Here is a 17799-nt window from a genome sequence, read left to right on the forward strand (position 1 = left end):
AGAATATCAGCTTACCTCATGTGATTCACCTCTCTGGAATTTTGGCTCCCCTAGTCCTATTTGCTTCAGCAGCTCTCTGATTCATTTTATTCGGTTTTTCTAATTGACTTGGTGGGAGCATTGGCCTGCTACAAAGTGTTCCATCATATTTCTTCTAAGTCTTTTGACATAACTTTATCAATATAAATATATATACACATATGTGTAAAAAATATATATACATAAATGTGTGTATGTATATATTTAAATATAACATTCTTTTTTTTTTTTTTTAAAGAAATTCATGTTCTTTTATTTATTTATTTATTTATGACTGTGTTGAGTCTTCGTTTCTGTGCGAGGGCTTTCTCTAGTTGCGGCAAGTGGGGACCACTCTTCATCGCGGTGCGCGGGCCTCTCACCATCGCGGCCTCTCTTGTTGCGGAGCACAGGCTCCAGACGCACAGGCTCAGTAATTGTGGCTCACGGGCCCAGTTGCTCCGTGGCATGTGGGATCTTCCCAGACCAGGGCTCGAACCCGTGTCCCCTGCATTGGCAGGCAGATTCTCAACCACTGCGCCACCAGGGAAGCCCTAAATATAACATTCTTTTAAAAAAATATTTATTTATTTATTTGGTTCACTGGGTCTCAGTCGTGGCAGGTGGCCTCCTTAGTTGTGGCGTGCGAACTCTTAGTTGCAGCATGCATGTGGGATCTAGTTCCCTGACCAGGGATCGAACCCAGACCCCCTGCATTGGGAGTGCAGAGTCTTAACCACTGCGCCACCAGGGAAGTCCCTATAAAATTCTTTTTGATGTAGCCCAGGATTTTGATATGACCCAAGTGTCCCAGGTTTATCTTGTATATTTACAGCCGTGGCCCTAGAATTGGCTGTTTCTCCAAGGAGCTCTGGTTCCTTTTATTGGGAAATTGTGTAAAGAGACCACAATTTGAAAGCAAGGATTGTGTTTTATGCATCTTTGTATCATTTGCACCTAGCACTTTGCTCGTATATAATACTCAACAAATACTTATTAAATACATTTTTATATTCATGCTGTCACTTGGTTCTGCTCAGCTTAAGCACTACTTCCTTCATGAAATCTTCTTTGGCTTTTTCTCCTCTCTAAATTCTCTAAAATTCTTCAGCACTTCTACAGATTTAATTCAACTATTGTGCAACTTGGACTTGAAGGCTTGATCTAGATAGATATTATAATCCCTTTTAATCCTAATAACCTATAAATCAGCACCAACAATACATTATCTTATTCTTTTGGTGTGTATTAATTTTTTTTCACCTATTTAAGCTGAGAATTGTTTGAGGACAAACCGGATTTTACTCTTTCTGGACAAATGGTACTTGCTAAATAAATACTTGTTGATTGATCAGTTAAGTAGATTAATTTTATTTCATACTGTTACAGTTTGGAAATAGGTGGAACTTTTTTGATTTAAGAATGTGTGAAATATTAGGCTGGGGGGAGCTCTTCTATGTAAAACTAAAAAAAAAAACAAACCGTCTTTTAAAATTAAACCAATATAGCATGGTGTATATATACCTTTCTCTACAGACTTGAGGCTGAACTGCCTAGATTCAAAGCCAAGCTTTGTCACTTACTATATAAATGACCTTGGACAAGTTTACTTAATTTCTCTGACTCTCAGTTTCCATGTTTATTAAATGGATATAATAATAATGCCTATCTCATAGGATTGAGTTAATATATGTAAAGCTCTTAGACCAGTGGGGCTCAAAGTAAGTGCTCAATGTTAATGGTGAATCATATACATACATTTAACTTAAAAAATTTAAAATTACTTTTTAAACTTAACATTATATTGTGAACATCTTTTCATGTTCTTAAAGTTTTTTTTTTTGTAAAAAATACCTTTAATGGCTGCATAGAATTTCATTGCTAAGAAATACCTTAATTTTGTTTACCAATCCAATACTTCTGGGTATTTAAGTTGTTTCCACTTTTAAATAGGCTTTTATTTTTACTGACATTTTTTCTTATCCAAGAACTGGGGAGAGGAGAATGGCTAATTTTAGAATTTAGAGGTAGTATAGCATCCTCTAGAGATAATACTGGATTTAGAATTAGTTAGAAGATTGAATTCTAGTTCAGAGTTTGCCCCTTTCTTTTCTGTGACTCTATAAAATGATCAGGTTGGACTAAATAATTTGTTGGGTCCTTTCCAGACCTACCTTCTCATATTATTGTGCAGGAATTGAGCCCATTTTAGCCATAAGTCGTAGGTATTATTTCCTCTAAAAGTCACACATAGATATCTTACCTGAAATAATCTATAACAGAGCTTCCCACCCAGACTACCAGTGACTTCAGCCATCAGGCCATCAGGCAGCCATCAGAGTCTGAGGCTGCTAGACCCCTGGGCTGGTCACCTCCAGCTGAAAGCAGCCTTATCTATGACTCCAGTCCCTTCTAGTTTACCCAGTATACTCTGCTGTACAAATATGATCTTCTGTATGTCATCTCGTTCTGTGAAAAGGTTTGGAAGCACTGATGTATAAGAATGTATCAAGGAAAACGTTTGCTTGTGGCAGATATATATAGTTCAGATCCTTGTTATATTGTTGATAATTCTCTATTCTTTGACTTTTTAGCATGGCTGCTCGCTGTTTCTGGGATGCTGACGCTGACAACTGTACTCATGATGTTTTCATGAATGTAAGCCTATTTGGAACCCTTTTTTTCCTTTCTTAAGGTCACGTGGGCATTCCAAGTCAAATCACTTACTATTTGTTAAGATGTGAGGACACTTTATTTATTTATTTATTTTGGCCGTGCCACACGGCATGTGGGATCTTAGTTCCCCAACCAGGGATTGAACCCGTGCCTCCTGCAGTGGACCGCCAGGGAAGTCCCTGAGGACACTTTAGTTTTAGACATTTGTCTGAGACTTCTTCTGGATAAGATGATTTTACTGTTCGTTTGTGTTATTAAAGCAGAAACCTAGAGTGCTGCTTATAGGCAAGGATACTTTATGATGTAACTCTTCACAAGTTTGAATGTGGAAATCGCATATTATTTATTTGGTGCTAATAGACATATAGCAGTTTGCTAAGCTGCAAAGAAATTTGGGTGGCAGGGATTCCATGAGCAAAGGTGATTTTCCTTTCAGTAATAAAATTAATTACTTTATCTTAAAGCTATTTCTCAAAACTAAACAAAAGTAAGGAGGAATTTTTAAAAAGAGGTTTCATTTAAACATTGGTATGTTATTGACATGAATGTCATATATTTTAATCATATGTTGTTATTTTGTACTTGCTTCCAGAAATATTCCCATCTTCTATCCAAATGCTCCCAGGCTGTGAATTAGTAGAGTCAGAATTAAAGTACAGTAGAGTAGAAAAGAACTAGATTGGGTGAATTAGGAGAGAGGTTCCATTTCTAGCTCTGTAACTTTCTAATTAAGTGACTTTAGGTAAATCATTGAACTTTTCTGTGGTTGTATCAGTAACACTAGGAAGCTGTACTAGATTTTCCTAAAGACTGGCTGTGACTGCCTAAGAATAATTTGAGGAACTTGTTTAAAATACAGATGCTAAGGCTCTGCTCAATAGATTCTGATCAAACAAGCCAGGGGTTGGATCAGTGAATCTGAATTTTTAAAAAAGTTCTCCACATGATTATACTTACTGCCAGGTATGGAAGCTGCTTGTGTAGATGATCTTAAGGTACCTTTCAGCTCTAAAATTCTATGGTCCTACCAAAGTTTTATTTTATGCTCAACTGCCCTAGGGATCAAAGGCTGAACAGTGGGAAGTACTATGTAAATCTTCATTTATCAGCTTTCTAGGGGAAGGGTAAATAAAGCTCAGGTGGTGGTTTTTCCTGCTTTTTGGAGTTAAAACTGCGTATTTCTCTGAGTCCTTATATAATACAGTTCATTCATTCAACAAATAATTCTGAGCTCCTATTATGTGCCAGCTTCTGTAGTGGCCTTATATATATTTTTTAAAAAAATAAATTTATTTATATTTTTATTTATTTATTGTATTTTTGGCTGCATTGGGTCTTCGTTGCTGTGTGCGGGCTTTCTCTAGTTGCGGTGAGAGGGGGCTACTCTTCGTTGCGATGTGTGAGCCTCTCATTGCGGTGGCTTCTCTTGTTGTGGAGCACGGGCTCTAGGCATGTGGGCTTCAGTAGTTGTGGCTGCTTTAAAGATTATCAGGATCAGGTTTTAGAATACAGGATTAGTTGGGGCGCTGTCTAAAAATAATTTTTGAAAGCCTGGTCTAGGTTGCTGAGTTAGTCTACTGTATCTTTAGTTCAGTTTGTTGAGTGTTTATTTAGGCTTCATTTTTTAGAACTTAAAGTACTTTATTTGGGAGAAGATCCCAGGAAGGACCAATAGAAGATGAGGAAATGAGAGAGGGGAGAGAAAAGCATATACTATTGAGCTGATAATTGCTGTGGATAACCAGGGCTCAGTCCTGGTGGAGAACTCTGGGTGGCATTGTAAGAACAGTGCCAGTCAAAGTGGGGTCCACAGACCAGTGCCAGTCTATGAACTGTTTGTTATAGGTCCTCAACAAGATAAGTACATAAATTATGTGTAAGGGTTTAGAAACGCTCATGGAATTTGACAAAGTAATTTTATGTTCATTGAATCTAATAAGTTTTGGTTATATTTGTATGTTTCTTTTTTCATTTCATTTTCTTAGTTATTAATTTCTATTGTATTTTATGAAAGTATCAGTTCATAAGGGATTGGCAGTTAAAACAAACAAAAAAATAGGTCCCTCACCACAGATAGCACTGTTTGAGAACACAGCTCACAGTAATCCCATCCAAGGAGCCAGGGAAGTGGGCTAACCACAGAATTTGCTTTTGGTTAATAATCAGGTACTTGAACTCATATTTTCTCCCATCATTGCCAGGCTGGAGGTGAGGTTGGTGAGTTAGGAGTTGCTGAGGCAGGTGGAACTCCTGTAATAAGTACCTAAAAAGTGTTTTAACAGATTTAACTAGGATCTGGAGCACATTTTGAGATTCTGAGTTAAAAGATGGACAAATGAATTTTATCAATTAAGAACAAACAACCAGATATCATTTGTCCTTATCCAGAATTTATGACAAGGTGCTGTATTTTCGTTATCTGTGAAACTATAATAACCTTGGGTTGGGTAATGCATTTACTCCAAGAAACTCAAAGCATTTTAATTATATTATTTCTTTGATAAATCAGGAAAAACAGGAATACTTGTTTTATGAATAAACATTACATAAAGTACATTAGTTTGCATTTTATTTCTTCATTCAAGAAATCTAATTCTTTACTCATCCTACCCTTTTAGCAAGCAATTTTGTAGCTACCCTGAGGCAAGCAAATTTATAGTTATACTCTGGAAAACCTGTTTCTTAAAGAAGGGAGAGAGTCTTCATGATTGAAAATTGGCAAAGATCTGAGATGTTAATTTCACGTCTGTGCTGCCCTTAGTCCTTCATTAGTACTAACATTCTGGATTTGTGTGTTTGTTTTCTGTTTTGTTTGTTTTTTTAGGACAGTTTATTCTGTGTTGTAGCGGCATTTGGCTGTTTCTACTATTGAATCTTTGAAAGCTGGAAAAAGATATGACCATGAAGAAATATAAAGTTTTTTATATTGTTAAATATCTTGACAAAATAAAGTTGGCAGTTTGGCAACTGAGTCTGTTGAGTTTTAGGCCTTATATTTTAATGTTTTGATTTCTTTATAACATGTTATTACATTTGGAAGGTAGAGAAAAAAGTAGGGAAAATTCATAATTCAATTGTTCAAACATAACCAGTGGTGTTTTTTTTTTTTGCAGGGTTAAAAAAATCATGTATATAATTTTGTAACCTGATTTTTCACTTCTCATAATGTCATGTGCAATTTTTTTGCCATTTTATTTGATTGCAGTTTTCACTAGCATACTTTAATAGTTGTACTTATTCCATTAGGTTATACACCATTGGTTATTTTTGCCATGTCCTTATTGAGGGACTGATTATTTCTAATTTTTCGCTATTATAAATAACACTGAGATCAGTTTATTTGTGCATAAAGTTTTTTAGCCTACATGTTTTTTTTTGGAAATGAGGAATATCAAATAATATATTATTAATCAAACATAACTACAGTGAATTCCCATATAGGAAATATTAATATCACCTTATAGCAATTATAGGAAAAGAGCTTAAGGAAATTGGAAAACTCCAGTTTCTTAAAGACAGTTTTGTCAAAAAAGGTTGGAGTTTACTCTCCACATGTCAAGATGCTCCTTAGGTCAATATGCAGTGTCCTAAGATCCTCTCAGATGGTTTCAACCTAATCATTGCCAAGACACCATCATGGACAGAGTTGTCTGTAGACCATCAAGCTGGTGAGGGTTACCAGGTTCTGGGTAGGACAGGCTCTTGCAGGTACAGTGCATACACATGCACATGGAGTTCAGGTAGGACACCAGCTGCTCCACCAACTACAACGTGAAAGGCCCGGTATGGAGGGCGATGTGATCATACTGTTGGAATCAGAGCAAGAGGCTCAGAGACTGCGTTGATCCTGCTGAGCCCTGGATGTCTGGGTCAAGCACTTAGCCCATGTTTAGAATCAAACTCGTTTCAAGAAGCAGATCGGAATAACTCTGTATATCATTCTTCATGGTGAATTATTGGAAGCATTTCCTTTAAGATCAAGAAAAAGGGAAGGATGTCCTCTCTCACCACTTACACTCCATATAGTGCTGACGTGCAAAGTTCTAAACAGTCTCCTTTTTTTTGCTCTGAACGTGAATATCATTCCTGGAAGTGCAAACTGGCATCCGTTCACTGACCACGCAGAGGCACTGGATCTTTCTAAGCCATGGAGTCAAGTTTTGGAAACCTGCTAGTGCTGGAGGGTCTCCTGCAGAGGCAGGAGGTGGCTGTGGCTCACTGTGGGGACAAGGACACTGGGAGCAGAAGTTCTGGGAAGTACTCCTTGGCGTGAACCCTCCCGGAGTCTGCCATTAGCCCCACTGCTTTTCCTACATTTTTTTTTTTTTTTTTAATTTTATTTTATTTATTTATTTTTGGCTGTGCTGGGTCTTCGGTTCGTGCGAGGGCTTTCTCTAGTTGCGGCAAGTGGGGGCCACTCTTCATCGCGGTGCGGGGACCGCTCTTCATCGCGGTGCGCGGGCCTTTCACTATCGCGGCCCCTCCCGTTGCGGGGCACAGGCTCCAGACGCGCAGGCTCAGCAGCTGTGGCTCACGGGCCCAGCTGCTCCGTGGCATGTGGGATCTTCCCAGACCAGGGCTCGAACCCGTGTCTCCTGCATTAGCAGGCAGATTCTCAACCACTGCGCCACCAGGGAAGCCCTTTTCCTACATTTTGAATGACTGCTTTTATCTTTCACCCAGTGTTTTTGCTCAGCTCTTGCCACTCTACACTTTCCACAGCTTGTTAGTTTAAACGTGTATTTGTTTTCTCCAGGGTTTGCCCAGTGGCAGGGTCTGAGAGTTTCCAGGCTGTATATGAAATTAGCTCTCCCTTAAGACTCTCGGAGATTATGTTGGTTACGATCCCAATTCCCACTATCTTTGTAGTAATGTTCCCCTTAGAGTCCCTGGTGTCTTCTCCAGCTAGCTGTCCTTATCTGCAGCACCTTAATCTATCTGCCCTGTTCAAATAACTATTTGAAACTCGAAAGGGAATGGTTACAATCCTTTTTTTCGCCTGGAGGCTCCTTAGCAGATGCTTAACTTTGCCCACCCTGTTTCTTCTCAGCCACTTTCAAGTCAAGCATGTAGACAAAAATAAGAAGTAAATACATTAAAAAGTTCTTTTACATACTTCTTCCCTAACATTGGGTATTTACTTGCCTTACAGCTATAGAATCAAAAGGGACCCCTCCAGAGGTTCATTCTAGCAAAGGAAAAAGTTTCTCTTCACCAGACACCCTGCCATGTGATTTCCTACCAGTGGCCTCCCTTGAATCCGTTCCTGTTCAGCTAGCCCCCAGTTTATTCCTAGGAATCACATTTTGTTGAGCCAACCTGGGTTAGAAATAACAGGAAGAAAGAGGGCTTTTCACAGGACTTGGTTGGAATTCTCTTTACATCACCAAGTAGGGAAAAGGTGGCGCTGTGTGAAGCAGCCGCAGACCATGGGGTGGAGGTACGGAATGTCAAGGGTGGAAGGCGTCGCGGCCATCTGCATTGTCAATGTGCTGGTACGAGTGCCTGGCACCACGCCAGGCGCCGGGGTAGAATAGGAAGGACCAAGACAGGTCCGCCTGGAAGGGACCGAGCCCGGAGCTGGGCAAAAGGGGAGCCACCGCGTTAACGCTTCTTGAAGGACTGCCAGTGAGCACGAGTGACAAATCACAGCGTGTCTCATTACAAGATACATACGTATCTTCACCGCATACTCTAGTTCCGCATGGAGTCTGACCCTTTGCCATTTTGTCTTCTGTTTCTGGGGATTTCGGTTCAGTCACTCCGTCCCCGGGGCCTCTATGGAGGCGGAACTACTGTGTCAGGGGTCGTGGTTTTCAGGGAGAAGTCGTGGTCGGAGTGACAAGTGGGCGGGCAGTAGGCGGGACTTCCGGCCCACGGTTCCGTCAGCTGCCTTTCCCGGGCGTCTCCCCGCAACCCCCTCAACTTCCCTTGTCCGTGACGCGGCGCCCAGGAGAAATTCGACGGGACAGGGACCGGGGGAGCGTGAGCTGCAGGTGAGGACTCGGTGTGTGCCTATCCTTGCGGCTCTATTTGAGAGGAGAAACTGTGGCGCTGGGACCGCGGGGAGACTTGACTGAAAGAAGAGTGGGTTAGTGACAGCGAGGGGAGTGTGAGGCTGGGGCTGCAAGGCTACTGTGACCCAGGGGCACTGACAACGAGGGGACTGTGACTGAGACGCAGCTGCGCGCGAGGGGTCTGCGACCCAGCAGCAGTGAAAGCTGAGGGACTCTGACCTCGGAGAACACGAGGCAGAGGCTGCGAGGGAACTATGACCGAGGAAGTATGAAGCAGTGACAGCAGGGAACTGTGACCAAGGACCAACGACTCGGAGGAGACCGATCGATGGATAGTAACTGTGAGGGGACTCTGACCTAAGGGAACATGAAGCGGCGGCTGCAGGGGGATTCCGACCAACGAGCAGTAACTTTGAGGGGCTGAGCTGGAGAAGAGGGTGGGATCAGTGACTGGACAGGGTACAGTAGCATGGTGTTTGGGTACGGGGTGTGGTGACTGGGTGGAGAAGGTCTTAGTGGGAAACACTGGTTTGGGACTTATCAGGCAAACCCGAGTTTAATTTTATGGACAAGCTTCTTGTGGCTGGGAAGCTCACCTCACCACTGAGCTACAGTTTCTTCCTCGGTGAATGGGAAGTTTGGGCTAGATTAATGTTTCCTAAACTGTGGCTTCCATCCTATGATTGGGCTGTGAAGTCTATTTAGTGGATGGAACCTGAAATTTAAAAAAAAAAAAAAAGGAATAGACTAGAAATTTTCAGTGTGTTCGCAGAGTAAGAGTATTATTTCATGAAATGTCTTTCAGTTATGTGTGTGTGAGATTATGATGTAAAATGGATTTCATGTGTCTTAAAATGTAGTAAAAAAAAAGTTGGAAAAACATTGGACCAGATTATTTCTGAGTTTTCTTTCTGGTCTAAAATGCGACGATTCTACGATTAGGGGACTGTTTGGAAGTACAAAGATGCAATTAGGAAGACTGGATCCGGGGCTTGGGCACAGGCTCTATCAGATTGACTTAACTGGAGAAGGCTTCCCAAATAGAATCGAAGTGACCAGTTATGACTGGGGACTGAAACTCAGGTTCTCAGTTAGGAGAACCAACAGGTATATATTGAAATAGGGACAGTGATATTTATAAAGGCAGTGAGGATATAGGGGTTTGTGATAGGAAAAACTGCTAGGAATAGACATTGAGGGAGGGGGAAGCTTTGAGGAGGGTAGGAACAAAGCTTAGAAAGGGAACTGAAGATAGAGACAGAAAAGATTCTGCCAAGAAATAAAGTGGGAGTAGGGAGATATAACCTTCAGGGTCCTTTTCAATCTTGGTATTTAGTGATTCTGCAGGTACAGAGAATTGCTAGTAAAAAGAAACTAGTTGAGAATGGAATTTGGTGCAGGAATCAGTGGTGAACAGATAGATGATTATCTTGGAGAAGACAGGATGATCTGGGAAGGTCAACAGTGGTGACTAGAATGCCACAGCGGAGAAGCTTTACTGTTTTTAGCTATCCAGTTCAATGATTTGTGCACTGGAGGCCAAGACTGGCATACTGGGAGTGATACCATGCTGTGGATAATTCAAATGATGTTTTAGCTCTGGTTTTATTTCCTACTAATTCCCTTTCATGAGGGCTGTTAGTGATGCAGATGAAATGAATTAAAGTGAGTTTCACTACTTCCTCCTCTTTTACAGCCCTTTGTAGAAGGTGCTACTTACTGTGTCACCCAGTGTTTTAAAAAATACGTCTAATAGAAGAAGCTTGAGGCAATTTCAACTTACCAGACACTGTATTTATCTGATAGCCTAATAGTCACCCCACCCTCTACACACACATACATTTTGTGATAGGGGAAGAGAGTTCAGAAAGATTCTTGAATGGGAATGAGTTGGGAATGGTGAGGGATAGCCTTTGTTTAGCTAAAAAATGGCTTTTTCTAGAACATTAGATGTTTACTTGGCTTACATTCAACATAACTAAAAGGAACTACTCAAGAATTTGTTCCTAGAACAGAATATAATGCTTAAAGGTAACTCACCACAGAAGGGAAGACATTTAGACTTGGGGACTGCAGCACTGCCTCTGGGGTGATTTGTGTCTGCTGAATGAGATGATTCTTTCTGACTTACCCTGCTTTGCAAATTCCCTTTGAAAACCAGTATAATGGCCTGATTGATAAGAATGATCTTTTATTCCTTCCTCAGCCTATGATTTCTTCTCCCATAAACAGGTGAGGTTTTATTTTTCTTGGGGAATCTCCTCTTTGGATATGTGATCCCTTAAGGAGAATGATCTAGTCAGATAGAGCCTTGGATTCAGAAGTCCCTGGTTACTTTATCTGATGTTAACACTGACTTACTCTGTGTCTCTGGGAAGGATTATTGCTTTCTCTTGCTTTAGATTTTCTATGGCAGAGATAACTGTTCTTCTGGTTAAATGGCCCTTTAATAATCTGAAATATATGCACACACACCAAATTTAGTGTACAATCTCATGGAGTTTGTAAACCACCTGACCTCATTCATGATTTTCCTGTGGGAGCTGAATAACCTCTTCATGTTATAAACTCTCATGAGGGTTAATTTATGAAATATTCATAGAAAAAGCAAGCGTAATAATTTGCTATTATTTTTAATGATGAATAAGAACAGAATATCTAGTTATAATTGTAATTTTCTTATGCTTTTCTTTCCAAATATTTGCGTAACTCTCATCTGAAGCCAGATCTTCTGGCTTTTCTACTAATAGAGGTAATTCCTCCTACTGAATCAAACAGAAATAGGTCTCTCTTACACTAACATTTGTGTTACCCTAAAATAGATTGGAAAGAATAAATTTTTCTAAAAGTCATGATCTGGGGGGAATTTTTTCAGTTAGAGAAACCCTGAAATCAGAGTACTTCCCAATCATCACTGGACTGTGAGAGTTCCTTTTTACTCAAGATTGTGGCTGCTTCTACATCTTTTACCTACGTTATCACTACATAAGTCACATTAGAAAACAATAGGCAGAAACAGAGACACAGACGTAGAGAACAAACGTATGGACTTCCACCAAGGGGGAAAGGGAGGGGGGCTGGGATGAATTGTGAGATTGAGATTGACATATATATATACACTAATATGTATAAAATAGATAACTAATGAGAACCTGCTGTATAGCACAGGGAACTCTACTTCACTTGGCTGTACAGTAGAAACTAACACAACATTGTAAAACAACTATACCCCAATTAAAAAACAAAAAAAGAAAGAAAAAACAATAGGGAGGAGAGTGTAAGAGCAGGGCTCAGCCCTCCTGCTTATATGCCCAGAGGGTAACTTCTAGCACTTTCTCTTTCCTAAGCTTAAACCTTTCTGTTTCTAGTCCTAAAGTTCCCTTTTCACAATATTTCTGTCAAATGGGTACCTGGACACGTGTATGAAGTACGATTTGTTTTGTCAATTGTTTATGAATGATTTGTGGCAAAATTTAAATCCTAACTCCCTTCCTCTATAATTCAGTCAGTTAATTTAGGGAATATACATTTTTATGTACGTTATTTTGCAGTATATGCCAGGGCACCATTCCAGAAGAAAAAAAAAAGAGTGAGTGTCTAGTATATATTTGGCACTGTGTTAGGTTCGTTTACATACATTATCTCATTAATATAAATAATTGTATTGCCTGTATTTTACTGTTTGCAAACCAGATTAGTAGATAGATATATAGCAGGGTTGTGTTTTGGTTTTTTGTTTGTTTGTTGTCTTTTTTCAGTCTTTTTTCTCCCTTTTTTTTTTTTTTTTTTTCTCTCCCTTTCTTTTGGTAACTCTCTTGTTGAAAGTTATGTTAGTTTGAAGTTTTCTATGTTTGGACTAGAATGATTGCCAGGGGAACCCATGGATTTGCTAGGTTGTTATATATCACATTCACAACTATTTGCAAACCAGTTTGAAGTGAGGGCTGCTAAAAATAATGACTTATACTCTTTGCTTTATATTAGAGAACAAAATGAGTGTATGACACTTAACAGAAAACGGTAGTGTTTTTATCTACATAGAATTACCTCAGATGTGATTACGTTTGTTTGTTTATTTTTTGGCCCCTAGGTCTTAATCTTTTCTGTGCCGTGGACCCCTTTGTCAATATGGTGAAACCTTGTTGACTCCTTTTTTGGAATAATGTTTTTATTGCAAAAAAATACATAGAATTATAAAGGAAACAAATTATATTGAAATATAGTTATCAAAATATTTTTAAAATGTGTGATATAGCACAGGTAGTTTTTATTAACATAGTAAATAAAGTTTACTGTCTATCAGTGGGTCTTATAGCTATGATAATTTTTAAATGATCGTGTGTTTAAACAGTATTTCAAGGTATTTGTAACGAGTGTGATATTATATGAAAATATCTATGATTTCTATTGGTGACAAAGCCTATTCTACTAAGTGCACTATTACTATTGTGGCTTATGTTCATAATTGAAGGAATGGTGAATTTGCCAGAGGCTAGTGAAAATAAAGATATAATTTTTTTGGTCCAAATCCGAGACTCCCTGAATCTGTCGTAGACCCTGCCTTAGAGATATAAGTTCCATAACCCACTCTAGGAAGAGCAAAATCTTAACACAGGGTTTACTCACTGATTCTTCTAGTAGAATAGTGGCAGAGCAAAATCATTCAACTGTAAGAACTATTTCAAGTGTCCCTTGTGGTTTTTAGGATAATCTCTTTCCTGAAATATCCTACTGTGTGGTCAGGCCCAAGAAGAAACTTTATTTTGGTCCAGGACTAACCCAGGGTCTGGCACAGAGTAAGTGCCCACTCAGTGTTTGTTGAATAAGGGTTTCTCTGGAGAAATTAGAGGGAAGAGATCAAGTTCAGAGCTAAGATCTTAGATGTGGCAATTTACAGGTCCCAAATATTGAGGAATAACATTGAGCTCTGATTTAAAACTAATCATCCGTGCAGATCCTGTTGTGAAATCACTTTTACATTTAGAACTTCCCAAATCAGGCACTCTGTTGACTTATTCTATACAGTGTGGTGGTATATACAGGTTAGTGACATAAACTGTAGAGATCCTGTATCAGAAAGGTATGGCACAGTTTCTTGAAATAGTTCTATTCCTAGCACTGTCCTCCACTTTAGAACTGTTTGCATAATCTAGGTATTTGGAATTCACTACCAAATTATTGATAAAACTGATCCTGTTTTCATCTAGAATAGAGTTGGCAAACTTTTTAGGTAAAGGGCCAGATAATAAGTATTCAGCTTTGCAGGTCATACAGTCTCTGTTGCAACTACTCAACTCTGCAGTTGTAGCACAAAAGTGGCCATAGACCACTTTTCATTCATTCATCAGTGAATGAGCGTGGCTGTGTTCCACTAAAACCTTAATTACAAAAACAGGCAGTGGGCCACTTTTGGCTTGTGAGCTGCTGCTCTAGGAGTTCTGCTGGTTCTTGAATCCAGTCCCTCGTCCCCACTATGGGTTAGACATATCCTCCCTCAAGCTTCAAAGGTCTTTACACAAGGGGTGATGTGACTGCACTGTTATCTGTGGGAAGGCCTGAATGTACAGCAGATGACATGATTAATGCCAACAGTATTTGATTCACTGTAACCTAGGAGTTCACAGAGCTTGCCTCTTAGAGCACTACTTTATTAAGCTCCACAAAGGTAGAAGCAGATAAAGATCCCAAGTACTAAGTATGCTTGCTCACTCAGCTTTGGAACTGGACATTGGTATGCCAGTAGAAAATTACTGAGCATAGGGTCTTACTGAGGAAGATAATTGTAGGCCCAGAGACAGGGAAGCAGGAATAGAATGCAAAGGAAAAATTCATGTTTCCTCTTTTTACAGATAGTTCCCTGTAGTAATCAGTCAAATTTGAATTAGGTTTAAGAGTATACATGATTGCAACTTCTATTCTTTAGGTTGTTGCATAGCTTAGGAAGCAGAGTCCACCTCCTCTTTCACCCTGGGGTGCTTACTAAATCTACCAACAATAAGGAAGTAGAATAGAGGGGATTGGGTGGGAGTTTCTAAAACTGCACTTGTTGGAGACTTTCATCTTTAAAATACAAGCATATGCATACCAGCACCCAGATTTTGTCTCCTTCAAGATATTCACGTTGGAAAAACACTTGATTAGATTTATCACCAGTATCTCCTCCCTGCCACCCCTCCCTGCTGACACACATTTCTACTTCTTCTGTGTACTTCCTTAATAGCAAAGTTAATCCCAAGCAGGCATCTATTGGAACATTAAAGAACAAGGCAAGCAGTGTGTACTGGGAGGTGAGTCAGCAGAAATGGAGCCAGATTTTGTGAATCTGGGTAAAAATCACAGGAACAGATACCACATTCTGTATCTTGAAAGCAATTTGGAGACACTAAGGCACTTAATAGGCAGGGTTATGGTAGTGATGGTGGTGGTGTGGGTATTTATGTCCATATTTAGAATCTGTGCTTGAATGGGGAATTTGAGTGACTAAAATAAGGTGACTTATCTCGGGACTGAATATGTAGCAGTGTTGGAAAGATCAGGCCTTACAAATGCTGCATTCTGGCTGCCAGCTCCCTTGTTCTCTTTTGTTATAGCTTCTTTTGACATAGAAACTTTTGGGGAGGATAAACTGCTAAGGAAATAGGAAGTTTTGGCCCACCCTAATGGGCTCATAAGTGAGGCTGTGTATTCTGTCTCCAACTGCTTTCATTTTAACTCACCCCAGCTTAGTTAATGTGGGTGCTGTGGCTGGAAGCCAGGCTCCGCCTGCAAATCATTGGGCAATCTCCTGCTCCCCATCCCCGTTTTGATCTTGTACCGTATTGGCTCTGAGGAGGTGTCATCTTTTCCCAACCCTATCACCCACTGGACAAACAGATATTAAGGCAGTCTGTGTTTGTGTGTGTGTGTGTTCCCTCTGGAATGTAGATATTTAAAGTCTCCTCCTTTTCCAGGGTCATCACTCACTTTTACTTGAATAGTATTGGTTGATTGCAAAGGGGCAGTTATCATAAATGGAGAGTTGGGAAGTATTGTTCCTCATTGTTGGAGGTATTCAGTGGTTATTGGGCAATTGTGAGTATTGTAAAGGTGGTGTGATTTTAGGTCAAGCTAAGTCTCAGTATAATGAACTAAAAAGCGAACATATATTTGCTACCCTCAGTGTGCCCTCATCCTCCCACATACCTTTTCTCAGTAGCAAATTTGATGTGTCCTAGCAGACATCTATTGGAACTTTAGGAAAACTGGGGGTAATTTTTTTCATCAGTTTAGGCACTAATTATTAAATTTTTATATATACTTTCATAGTGTATAAGTTAGTAGATGTGAGGAACATGGGAATGGTCTAAGAGAGCCAGTGAAAAATGAAAAACTTGAGAGACCTATAAAGTCAAAGTTTAAAAATTAGTAATAGTTCTAGAGGAAAGGTGTGAGGGTTAATCTCTTTATAATTTCTGAATTCTTTTAGGGTCACTATTATGGAATGACTGTGATCTTGGTGTTTTCCATCTTCTAAGAAAGTGGAGAAGATATAGAAGTGTTTTGCATTATAAAACAAAAAGTATTATATGTGTTTGTTCTAAATCCAGAGGATCTTAAGACTTCAGTTTAAGTCTGATGTGTAATGTTCAGTTTAAAGTATAGTATAAGGGACTTCCCTGGTGGCACAATGGTTGAGAATCCGCCTGCCAATGCAGGGGATACGGGTTCGAGCCCTGGTCCGGGAAGACCCCACATGCCGCGGAGCAGCTAAGCCCAAGCGCCACAACTACTGAGCCCGCATGCCACAGCTACTGAAGCCCGTGCGCCTAGAGCCTGTGCTCCGCAACAAAGAGAAGCCACCGCAAAGAGAAGCCCGTGCACCGCAACAAAGAGAAAGCCCGCGCGCAGCAACGAAGACCCAACACAGCCAAAAAAATTAATTAATTAAAAAAAATAAAGTATAGTATAAAATACAATATATGACGCAAAAGCCATCTTTGGAAAATAGAAGAACTGTAAGCAGATAAGAAAAAAATACTTTTGACAGGATGAGAGCTTTGTTTTGCCATCTTTGAAAAATAGAAGAACTGTAAGCAGATAAGAAAAAAATACTTTTGACAGGATGAGAGCTTTGTTTTGCCATCTTTGATACACTTATAAATTGACAAGTACTTGACCTCTTTCCATCAAAACAAAATACTAATGTGAGTAGTGCTTTTCAAAATTTCAAAGGAGTTTTTTCACTTATTACATTTATTCAAATAGTTATTGAGCACCTACTTTGTGCTAGGGCTCATTGCCAAGTATTGAATGAATGAATTATGATTTTGTGGTTCTAAGTGATAAAAAACCAAGCTTAATTGAGCTTAAGCAAAAAGGGGAATGTATTGGTTGACACAGTTAGGCAGTTCAGGATCTGGCTTCTCTCCATCATCAGCATTGCTTTCTCTGTGTGACTATTTTGAGAAGGACTCTCTTCCTGGTTATAGGATGACCACTAGATTGTTATAGGATGGTTCCTAGAGTCAGGTCTCCAGGCCTGAATTCACAAAGAAAGAAGTGATAATCTTTGTCCAAGAATTCCTATCTGGCGAGTCCTGAGATTCACTCTGATAGGACTATCTTAGGTCACCAATCACTGCCCTTCCCACCTCCCTCCTCCCCCAGTCTGTGGCCTGAGAGAGTGATGTGCTGATTGGTTCAGGTTAGGCACGTGGCATCTGACGGTATGGCTAAGGGTGAAGATCACACAGACCGAATGATAATGAGTCTCCGAATGAAAATGGGCTCTTTTCAGAGCAGGAGAATTGAACGGTGGAAAGACAGCAACATCAGGGAGTTTGTTTTCTAATCTCTCATTTGCACTCACCATAATTTAAGAGTTAAGGTACTAGGTGGAGCTAGATTTTTTTTTTTTTTTGGCCAGGCTGAGAGGCTTGTGGGATCTTAGTTCCCCGACCAGGAATCGAACCCATGCCCCCTGCAGTGGAAGCGAGTCCTAACCACTGGACTGCCAGGGAATTCCCTGGGAGGAGCTAGAATGAAGTCCCAGTTTATATGATATGATTCCTGGTCTAGTGCACCCTCTACTCTTCTACTCTGGCCCAAA

At 39.9% G+C, this 17799-nt stretch overlaps 2 protein-coding genes across 5 annotated transcripts in view; both read left to right on the plus strand.

Annotated features, from left to right (window-relative positions):
* DYNLT2B (dynein light chain Tctex-type 2B) overlaps positions 1-5666 on the plus strand; it is a 28137-nt gene extending 22471 nt beyond the window's left edge. Inside the window, exons 4-5 of the mRNA XM_007171612.2 lie at positions 2613-2676; positions 5519-5666. Coding sequence (XP_007171674.1) covers positions 2613-2676; positions 5519-5566 — 112 coding nt within the window. The 3' untranslated portion in view covers positions 5567-5666. The remainder of the gene's footprint in view (positions 1-2612; positions 2677-5518) is intronic.
* Positions 5667-8560: 2894 nt separating this feature from the next.
* Positions 8561-17799, plus strand: part of PCYT1A (phosphate cytidylyltransferase 1A, choline) — a 44234-nt gene continuing 34995 nt past the window's right edge. The window contains exons 1-2 of one of the 4 annotated variants that reach the window (XM_057545644.1): positions 8589-8690; positions 10918-10943. The gene's annotated coding sequence lies outside the window, so the exon portion shown is untranslated. Of the gene's footprint in view, positions 8702-10917; positions 10944-16363; positions 16895-17799 lie in introns of those variants that run through there. The other 3 variants (XM_007171614.2, XM_007171615.2, XM_057545643.1) reach the window with 3 other exon arrangements.

The sequence above is a fragment of the Balaenoptera acutorostrata genome, chromosome 4 (genome assembly GCF_949987535.1).
Source record: "Balaenoptera acutorostrata chromosome 4, mBalAcu1.1, whole genome shotgun sequence".
Lineage (NCBI taxonomy): Eukaryota > Metazoa > Chordata > Mammalia > Artiodactyla > Balaenopteridae > Balaenoptera > Balaenoptera acutorostrata.